Below are 10,952 nucleotides of genomic sequence, written 5' to 3' on the forward strand. Positions count from 1 at the left end.
GAAAACGCAACTATCACCAACGCACTGCATCTGTGGTCTGTGGTCCATTCGTATAAAAATTCTTGTTGTTGCTATTTATCAGAAGGGATCTTTCTGAAATTTCATATCCATATTCCCTTGGTCAGCTGTTGCGAATATTCCATTTAATATGGAACCAAATATTTGGGACCAATCAGAAATCAACATGGCTGACAGACGGCCATTTAGGATTTTGACAGTTGAAGTTTGTTATCTCTATTTCTCAGGAAGTACTTGTGGGTTCCTCTTGGTCCCTAGTTGTACATATTGCATTTTGGAACTGATCAGAGAACAACATGGCCAACAGACGGCCATCATGGATTTTGACCATTGAAGTTTGTAACGGCTAGATCTCAGAAAGTACTGAAGGGATCTTTCTCTTATTTCATATGTAGATTCCCCTTGGTCCCTAGTTGTGCATTTTGCATTTTGGGAATGAACAGAGAACAACAAGACCAACAGGCGGCCATCATGGATTTTGACCATTGAAGTTTGTTACTGCTATATCTTTGAAAGTACTAAAGGGATCTTTCTCCTATTTCATATGTATGTTCCCCTGGGTCCCTAGTTATGCATATTGCATTTTTGGAACGATCAGAGAATAACCAAGGCCAATAGGCAGTTGTCCTGGATTTTGACAATTGAAGTTTGTAACTGCTCGATCTCAAAGACTATTAAAGGGATTTTTATCAAATTTTATTGGTAGATTTCGCTTGGTCCCTACTTATGCATATCACATTTTGGGAATGATCAGAGAACAAGTCTTGGATTTTGACAGTTGAAGTTTGTTACCGCAAGATCTCAGAAAGTGCTAAAGGGAACTTATTTGGTATGTAGGTTTGCCTTGGTCCCTAGTTGTACACAAAACATTTTGAAACCAATCCAATTTTGACTATTGAAGTTTCATATGGAGGTTCCCATTGGTTCCTTGTGCATATTCCTGTATAGAACCAACCTGGACAACAGGCAGCCATCTTGAATTTTGACAATGGAAACTTCATTAACAATTTCTTATAGTACTAAATGGGTATTAAGCAGAGATGAAAATATTCCGCCAATTGGCGGATTTCCGCCGATTTGGCATCAATTTTTATCATTTTTGAGATCGATGCAGAACCGTTGAGAAAATTTTAGCCTTTATTTTTTTTTGTCAGATTAATGTTATGTCATTGTATAAAAGAATATTCGATATTATAACATTTATAGACTTAAAAAAGACGTTTTCTAAACCATTCCTGTCTCGTTGTTTGTATTTGATTCCACGAAAATCCTTCGTCTGTTCGCTAGTATCATGAGTATTGTATGGTATATATATATAGAAAACGAAAGTGTGGACAAAGGGAGATAATACGATTTGGTAAACGCTTGAATTTGTAGCGAATTTCAAGCGTCTTTGACACCGAGGCATAGTAACCTGGTAGGTTAAAAAATGGCAAAAACGCTGTCAAAACCAGATGAAATTCGGAATTGTGACAACATCAAAAACAAATGGAATTTGACATGGGAGGGGAAAAGGAAATTTCTGTGCAACTTCGCCAGGGCAATGTCAATATAAAGATCGGAGATACCATCAAAAAGATTAACGTTCCCGGCAAGGCAAATTGTGAAGTGTGCAACGACATCATTAATTACGGGCAAAAGGGTATTACCTCACTTAAAAACCACGTGATGACAACAAAACACGGAGACAAACTCATTTTAAGAAGAGAAAATTATGCCATTTGTCCAATTATTTAAACATTGTTTTGCTGCATAAATGGTCAATTTTAAAACAGATATTACAGTTTTACTGTGGCATAAACTCTACAGCTTCGCCCCTGGACCCTGAGCAGGGGGCGAAAGCCCCCTGCAACCCCCACTTTCAGCCTTTTTCACAAAATGCCATTTTCATCTCTGATTAAGGGTCTTTCTCAAATTTGAATGTAGAGGTTCCCCTTGGTCTCAAGTTGTTCAAAGAGAATGGCCATCTTGGATTTTGACAATTGCAGGTTGCTCCTACTATAAAGTTAATATAACGTTACTATGAAGTTATCAAATGTTTTGAAGGAGAGTGAAGAAGGGAAAATAAGAGAAAAGATCAGTGTTTCATTTGACTGATATGGATCATTCACTGGTGGGCGCCAATATCCCTCTGGGATCTCTTGTTTCAAAATAAGGTCACTGACACATTTCCAAAAAATTGTCATTTAAGAATGGCATCATTGTGTATGGGAGTGTTTTTGAGCTAAGGCTGCAGTATGTTGGTGTAAACTTGAATACAATTTCAGTGATCACTTACTTGGATCTCTCAACAATTACCGAGTAAAACAAATATTTTTGTTGACAAATTGATCAGTCAAGAAACCAGTCTATATTGTTCACTGAACATTAATAAACTGGACTATCGTGCTATGTGGCCATCGGCCTCTTGTTGATAATAGGCATAATTAGCCAAAGGTCAAGGTAACCATTGCTCAAAGTACAGTGTAGAATGTTTTTTAAACCAGGTGATAATCTGAAAACTAAACTGTCAACTGTCATGAAGTTCAATCTTCCTGTGTGAGCTTTACTAGGAAAGACAGAATTAATGTTTTTGTCGGCCACAACTGTAATGTTGGGGGATCGTCATGGAAAGGTGCTACACTGTGTTTGATTGGTTATGAATCAATCTCAGAAATGAATTTGATTTAAAGATTCAATTCTTTCAAATCAACATACAGAGAAATGGATGAAAATAAAGGACATATTTATTGAAGACAAAAAGAATGTAACATACGAAAATTTAACAAATGCTTAGAATTTATTTATTGTAACTCAAAATACAATCTTTGTAACATAAATATCAAATGGGAACCATTCTATTTTTCTGTCACCTTGATTGCATTTATATTGACAATAAATAAAATTTAAATTGATCAAGCATTCATTTTTTTTAAATGTCTTTGTATGTATTACAGGTTCCCAAGTCTAATGTGGTAGCCTGCATGGAGGACTATGAAGCGGATCGTGAGGCAGAGCAACGAAGAGTTGAACAGATGCTGGAAGACATTGTGTCTACTGAGGAGACAGACAAGAGTAAGAACAAAGGTCAGTATGTAAGGTCACCAACCAAAGCAATATTACTGTCAACCAACAAATATTCATGCTTCATTTACCTGTTAAGATTCACGGAAGTATAAATTAAGCTAAATTGAAAAGCTGCAAATTTGAAGATAGAAATGATCAATCTCAGCTGGAAAATGCAAAATTAGATTTCCCAATCTTGTCTTCTTTCAAATTGGTGAAAACCTTAACTTTGATTAATAGTAGGAATACAAATAAGTGTGTTTAAAAGAGAGTTCACAGTTTTCAGAACTGATAGCTGTTTGTTAGTTACAGCTAAATAAGGATGATCAAGTACAATGTGGTACAAAGGTCATGAGTGTTTCTGTTGTTTTCACATATAGGGAGTGTTCTGAGTGTGAAAAATTCAGTCGTATCTACAGCGATCATCACGCCGACAGCTGTTTCTTCTACGTCCAAAACAGGTAAGTCATGTGAATCATAGGCTCTAAAAATTAGTTATTCTCATGATTTGATAGTGGTGGTCATAGGTCAAGGTTAACAGGCCAAAGGTCACTTATTGCCAATTTAGGAAAAGTATTACTGGTATATAATAATAATCACATGAAGTGTACAAAAAAACAATTGATTTCATTAAGGATTTGAAGTATATATCTTCTCGAGCCTCTACTTACTTAGCTTTTATTAGGTCACCTGACAAAGTCTCAAGTGACCTTTTCTAATCGCCTTCCATACAAATTTTTATTTTTGACTTCTTCTCCAAAACCGTTGAACAAAATTCAATGAAATTTGGCAGGAAGCTTCTGGAAATCACATTTTTGACAATCATTTGTTTGATTTCTATTGAAGTTCTAATTTGGTTAACGTTATCAGCATGGGATGACAGTTTGATGGAGTGCACATGTTGGCCTTGACTGACCCCCAAGGACTGATGGGTGGGCCCAAAAAGGTTCAATTTAATTAACTGAAATATTTCAAATCTCAGGTGACCGTTAAGGCCCATGGGCTTCTTGTTTTCACAGTTTTGAAGTTGAGAGGATTTGTATCTTTTTGTTATATTTTTGTAGCTGCAGCAACTGGCGTACCAAATCTGTCTGTGAACTCCTTGTTTGTGCCGAAATCGGCAAGCACATCTACAACAACACCAGCTACAGCTCAGGTATCCACACCACAGCAGGCGGGATCGGTAATAACTTCTACCCAGAGTTTCACACTGCCATCCAGTCCACTGACCTCTTCTACAATGACAACCACTGTAAATAACATATTACAGAACACTTCCGTGGCATCAGCTCCCAGCAACAACCTGATTGCTGGACTTTCTAGCAGTACCACTACTTGTGCTCCCAGCACTACAGTAGCCTCTGTCTCAAGCTCTAAGGATAGTGGCGGCTTTTCTATTGGAAATGTGGCCACTCCAGTGAAAACAATCACAAGCACACAAAGTGACAAAAATTCTACCCTGTTAACAAACTTTGGACAACAGATGGCTGAGCCAGGGACGGTAGGTGCAGCACTTGCTAGTGCTGTAGCTGCAGCATACTCTCCAAAAGCTCCAGAAGGGTTAAACTTCGGTGCAGCAAATCCAAGCAAAAACACTTCTGCTCCCTCACACTTTGGTGGTGTTACCAATATAGCTGTCACAGCTGTAGAACCTAGGCTTCACAGTAATATACCAAGTACAGCTGTGTCGGCTGGCTTTGGAAGTGTTCTTACAACACCTGTAGCCTCTTCAGTTGGTTCCACAGGAAACACTGTGGTTACTTCAGCATTCAGTGTCTCCACTGGAAACACGACTGGATTTTCGTTTGGAGCTCCTAACAGTGTTAACCAACCTGGCACTAGTGCCGCTTTGTTTGGTAACACAACTCAGTCTGTACCCGCAGCTACTTTAAATAGTAACACAAGCACAAATCCCACCTTTAGTGCCAACAATTTTCAAAGTTCAACTGCAACCACATTTGGAACTGGGACGGCAACAACTCAGCCAAAATTCAATCCAGTTTTTGGAACCCCAAATCCAACTTCTCAGGCAAATATGTTCAGCGCACCCGTTGGAAATCCACCTGCCTTTGGTAGTGCTGTTCCTACATTTGCCGCACCACAGAACAAGCCGACCTTTGGAAGTCCTGCACCAGAAGTCACTAAGGCAACTGGGGGATTCAATTTTGGAGGTGGAGCTACCTCAGCTGTTAAAGGGCCCGTATTTGGAGCTGCTAACAATTCGGAAGTGAGCACCGCAGCCTTTACTCCTGCATCTGCAACAACAGCACCATCTACCTTAAGTTTTGGCGCTCCAATTCAGACTACTACAGCTGCTTCAACCTTCAATTTTGGGAATAACCCAACAACACAACCTACAAATTCAGCCAATTTTAATTTTGGTACTTCAAATTCAACAACAACAGCAACTTCTACTTTCAATTTTGGAGGGGCATCAAATTCAAACCCACAAACAACATCAAGTTTCAATTTTGGAGGGACATCAAATCCAAACCCACAAACAACATCAAGTTTCAATATTGGAGGAGCATCAAATCCAAACCCACAAACAACATCAAGTTTCAATTTTGGAGGGACATCAAATCCAAAACCACAAACAACATCAAGTTTCAATATTGGAGGAGCATCAAATCCAAACCCACAAACAACATCAAGTTTCAATTTTGGAGGGACATCAAATCCAAAACCACAAACAGCATCAAGTTTCAATTTTGGAGGGACATCAAATCCAAACCCACAAGCAACATCAAGTTTCAATTTTGGAGGAGCATCAAATTCAACAACTACTGCATCAACATTTAATTTCGGGGCTACAGCATCGACAACATCGTCTTTCAATTTTGGAACAAATGCAGCAAGCACTGCAGGGACTGCTCCAGCTTTCGGAGTGGCAAATCCTCAAGTCGGTACTGCATCTGTGTTCGGAGGTTCCAAGGCCCAGTCCAGTGGCACATTCCAAAGTGGCATGACAAAGTCTGGTTCGGCTCCAGCCTTCGGTGACACTGGTCCTAGTTTTGGCAGTGGACCCAAGCCTTCAAATCCATTTGGAACATCTTCCTCTGTAGCTTTCAGTGGCAATACGGCACCAGCTGCTCCCCAGCCAGCTACCGGTGGCAATACTGTGTTTGGCTTTGGAGCCCCTGCCCAACAACCAAGTGGTAATAGCGCTGGTGGCTTTAACTTCAGTGCCACAGGGGCAGGAAGCGCGACTACTCCATTTAACTTTGGTAAGTCTGTTATTCTACTTTTATAAAGGGTTACACTTCTCTGAACGCTCCGTTTTGGTTTTGCATCCCATCAACAGCTATGGCAATTTAAGGACAGATTCTTTAGAATTCATATGCATATATTCACCCAGGGAGACATTCAGTTCAGTTCAGAATTTGTTGGTATGTACGGCTGCTTTAACTTTACAACAAATAAAATTGGGCACACAACAGGAGCTTAGATGGGACTAAATGGGTGTTCTGGGGTAAATAAATATCTCATTTTTCCATATATGTAAGGTAGGTGTTATGTCACACCCGCTTTTATTGTATTTGCACCAAATTCTTAACGACACCAAACGGTGTCGGATAATTCCACGTTTTCATATAGTGGTGCGCTCCAGCCCTACGCCAGACATCGTGTCAGGGCCAGAGGAAACTTGGACTAACTTATACCAAGTATAACATGTACTGTACTGTATATAAATATAATCAAACTACCATTCTGTCACAATGTCTGTTTTAACACTTAATGACAAATTACACCCCTGATATTTCTTCACAGTTAGATAAGAATAATTAAGAATGATATGTTTGAATTTTAAATTGATTCGTCCCTAATACCCCTTGTACCAATTTGTCACAACAGTTTAAAAGTTTGTTTTGTTGATAGGTGGGAATACAGCGTCAAATAGCTTTGGAGCAGGAGGTGGGAAAACAGCGTCAAATAGCTTTGGAGTAGGAGGTGTGAATACAGCGTCAAATAGCTTTGGAGTAGGAGGTGGGAATACAGCGTCAAATAGCTTTGGAGTAGGAGGTGTGAATACAGCATCAAATAGCTTTGGAGCAGGTTCTCCAGCTCCTGGATTTGGTCAAGCATCCAGTACACCTGGTCAAGGCATGTTTACTGTCGGAGCTAGTAACTCGGCAACCAAGCCTCGCACCATGACCAAAGCAAAGCGAAGAGGTGCTAGGAGATGAGGGGAAATTGAACAGACTCTTCAAGAAAAGAAAATTTGATTCAGCTTCAGTCTTGTGCTACATTTGTCAAGATCTTGCTAGTAGGTCAAAATGAATGCAGTACTGTGTCTGTACATGGGAAGTACAGATATTATTTGACCATGAATATTGGAATCTGAAGGAATAATAGATGATATCCGATTCTGTTACAATTGTGTGATTCTGTCTAGGGTGTTTTGAAAATTAACAGTCCTTAATATAACATGTATGTATGTTTATTGGAAGGCGGAGAAAAACTTCACCTTATTCCAAAACACTGCAGATGGAACTTTCAAATCATAGATATACAATGATTGACGCACAAGTTTAAATAGGTACCGAGTGAAAATACTGATCCTCTCAAGAGATGGCCTAACTATATAATGATGCTATCTATAGGGCAACCAGTAAATATATGGATGCTCTCTGACTCACTAAGCTAAGATATTGGTTCTTGAGGAGGCTATAAAATTCCAACATATCGTCTCAATAAAGAGCATAATCATTTTGTCATTACATGTATTTGATGTTGCCACACCTTGCTCTTGATCTAGACCAAGGATATGTAAACTCTAGCATGATCTTTTTACTTTACTTGAGTTTAACGAGCATATTTATGTTTAATCTGGCCATTGCAGAAAATGCAGATTTATAGAATTGATATGCATAGAAATATTCGCGTAGAAATACAATGTATTCATATTTTTATACACCCGTCAAATTTGATGGAGAGTATTATGGTATGGCATTGTCCGTCCGTCTGACTTTCAGTTTTGTTTGTCCGTAGATCTTTTACCTTTTTTGACTGATCTCAACTTTGTATGCATTATAATCATGTAGTTGCATTTTCTTGAAAGGAATTTGATTTATCTATTTTTGCAAAAGTGTGTAAAAAACGCCGATCCCAACACCGAGATTCATTCTATGGTCCGATTTATTGAAGAACATTGTTGACATGTTTCGGCTGTAGGGTAGCCGTGTTCTGATGACGCCTACCTTACAGCCGAAACATGTCAACGAAGCTCTCCAATGATTCGGACCATTGAATGAATCTACATGTTGGGCTAGCCGGTTTTACACACTCATTACCTGGATATTTGGTGACATATGTATCCATGGCAGATTCGTCTGAGGCCAACTCGATTTGTACTCTTCTCCTTCTAGAATATAACTTCCGGTCACTCGATTTGTAGCTCTTCCGCTTCTGGAAGATCTTCTACCTCTTCCATCTCGAAGCTTCTTCCAAGATGGCGGTGACCATAATTAAGTGTGCGAGTGATGAGTTTCACTAGAGAAGGATTTATGGCACATACATGCACAAGTTTGTGTCACAGTATTTGAGAAAACTTAGCTGGGATATGTTCTTCTGGTTTACACAATTTACATATAACGGAATGCGATCTTCTTATAAGGCTTCTCTTCCGAGGAGGGTGCAAATCAAGTTGGCCTTGGGATTGCTGCAACTCTATACCATCTGGGACGGTGTGTCTCCACCTCGACCCCCTCTGTATATTTTGCAAAAGTTATTACCCTTTGTTAATTCTCGTACTTCAATCTTCTTCCCCAACAGTCTTCTGCCAATACCTTAGAAACTGGTATGAATTGGTAGGGACATTGATGTTATAGTTGTATAATGAATTGGAGACTCACAGACTTCGGATTACTTCTATTCCTCAAATATAACTTTGTAGTGAAGCACGAGGGTTAAAACATGCCACATAACCTCTCATAAGGTGATGCATATCATATTTCAGTGCGAGATATTATATAACTCTACATGTGTGTGGCATTTGACGGGGGGAAATAATGTTTAGCCCCGTTAGGAAAAAAATTTGATAGGGAAAACATGTGGGAAAATTTTTGATAGGGAAAACAGGCTATTTTTTCTTGTAAAGTGTGGCAAAAACTTGTTGTGCATGGAGAGACAAATAAATTATAAACTTGTGTTGCCTGTATTATTCCAAGGAATTTGTTTGTAGCACTAATGATAATGTTGTCAGTAAAAGTGTCGTGATTGCTGAAGTATATTTACTTAAACATAAAAGTTTATTAAACACAGTTGTAATCTCATTGAATAGGTGGTTGATGTAATTCAATATACCTCCCAAATAAATGCTGTAAATCTCCATATTTTTTGTGAATACTTATTTTTGCATATAAGTACTTACTTTTAATTGTTATGCTTTAATCAATGCATTAAAATTGTATTCCATTATGTTTCACAAAGTGAAAAAAATCTAGATAGAATTATTATCATTTTCTCTCTTTTTGAATGATGCAAAGATATGTATATCATGAAATATGGCAGATTGACAGTATATTTATGTGTGTACCGTCAATGTTTGTACTTGTAATCAAGGTGCTGTTAAAGTTTGCCATTGTATCTTGTTCTTGTGTGTATAAATATTGAGTGATGACGAAACAGCTACCAACATAGTAACAATTTATGTATGCTGGAACATCTCTAAAATCACAAGAAAAAGAAGTACCTGATAATTTTGGAGATTTTATCTCTGTTCCACTGGAGTAATTTTCCATATATGGAATCTGTTATATAATATCACAAAATTCATTATTTGCATACAAACATAATTATTTTGACAGATAAAGGGTACATACTACAACTTGTGTCACCATCATGAGATTTTGTTCCAGTTTATATAAATCACCTAATGTAATTTCCTGTGTATAGCCCCCTGTGTAAAGCCCACAGGCTATATGTTATTTTACATCTGGAGATATCTTTTGATGGCTATCTGGATTTTTTAGATTTTTTTTTTAAATAGTGTAGAAAAAATGTGATGTATTTATTTGTTCCTGATTTATACACAAATCATTATAACAGATAAAAGTTCTGTTGGGTTTTTTCTATATAGAAAAAGGAAAATAGTGTTCACTGTTCATGGCAATAAATATTTGATCGTAAATACTACATTCGTTTTCTTTGGTTCATGCACAAAAAAACAAATGTATATGGATTTAACTGTTAATTAATTTCACCAAAGGCTCAAAAATAACTTATTTTGCATTTTGTGGGCAATACACAGGAAGTTATGGTAATCCTTTGAAGGAGTTATGGTGTTCAAAATTTTAGTATTTGAACAAAGCAATCAAATATAAAAATATTATTACTGCTGGAATTACACCTGCAGTCCAATGCTTTACATGCTCGATTGGCAGGGAAAGCAACTCAAACAATTTAGTGATATACATGTACCCTTTACCTTAGAATGAACATTACAAATTCCTATTGTGAAAAATGGTTCATATATATAAATGCAGTCATCATTGTATGGTCATCTTTTGGAAGAGAAATTGTTATGTCTTTTTTTATTTTCTTTAATTTATGTGCTTGTTATTATCGATAAACATGTTGTATGAAATACACAAAAATAACTGGTCTGAAATTTGATTTTTCAATCTGTCAAATCATGGTGATGACAATTTGTTTTGTAAAATCGCAAACATTAAATATTTTGAAAATGGAAATAAATGTTGATTTTCTATAAATTACTCTCATTCAAGAATCTGGGTGTAAAAAAGTACTTTTGCATAATATCATTTTGAAAGATGAACGACAAGCAGCCATATTGTATCATCAGATGGGGAGCTATTCAAGTTCCTCAGGTGACGAGGATGAAAGTCCGATCTCATATGGTGGCCAAGTCTAGTTTTTAAAAGTAG

General features: G+C 37.6%; 1 protein-coding gene across 3 annotated transcripts in view; it reads left to right on the forward strand.

Moving 5' to 3' along the window:
* LOC117344958 (nuclear envelope pore membrane protein POM 121C-like) overlaps positions 1–10,757 on the forward strand; it is a 28,839-nt gene extending 18,082 nt beyond the window's left edge. For 2 of the 3 annotated variants that reach the window (XM_033907841.1, XM_033907843.1), the window contains 4 exons: positions 2,955–3,084; positions 3,444–3,524; positions 4,128–6,290; positions 6,943–10,757. In XM_033907841.1, the coding sequence (XP_033763732.1) occupies positions 2,955–3,084; positions 3,444–3,524; positions 4,128–6,290; positions 6,943–7,250 (2,682 nt within the window). In that variant the 3' untranslated portion in view covers positions 7,251–10,757. The remainder of the gene's footprint in view (positions 1–2,954; positions 3,085–3,443; positions 3,525–4,127; positions 6,291–6,942) is intronic. The other variant, XM_033907842.1, reaches the window with a different exon arrangement.
* Positions 10,758–10,952: the final 195 nt, after the last annotated feature.

Source organism: Pecten maximus, chromosome 16, assembly GCF_902652985.1.
Source record: "Pecten maximus chromosome 16, xPecMax1.1, whole genome shotgun sequence".
NCBI classification, from domain to species: Eukaryota; Metazoa; Mollusca; class Bivalvia; order Pectinida; family Pectinidae; genus Pecten; species Pecten maximus.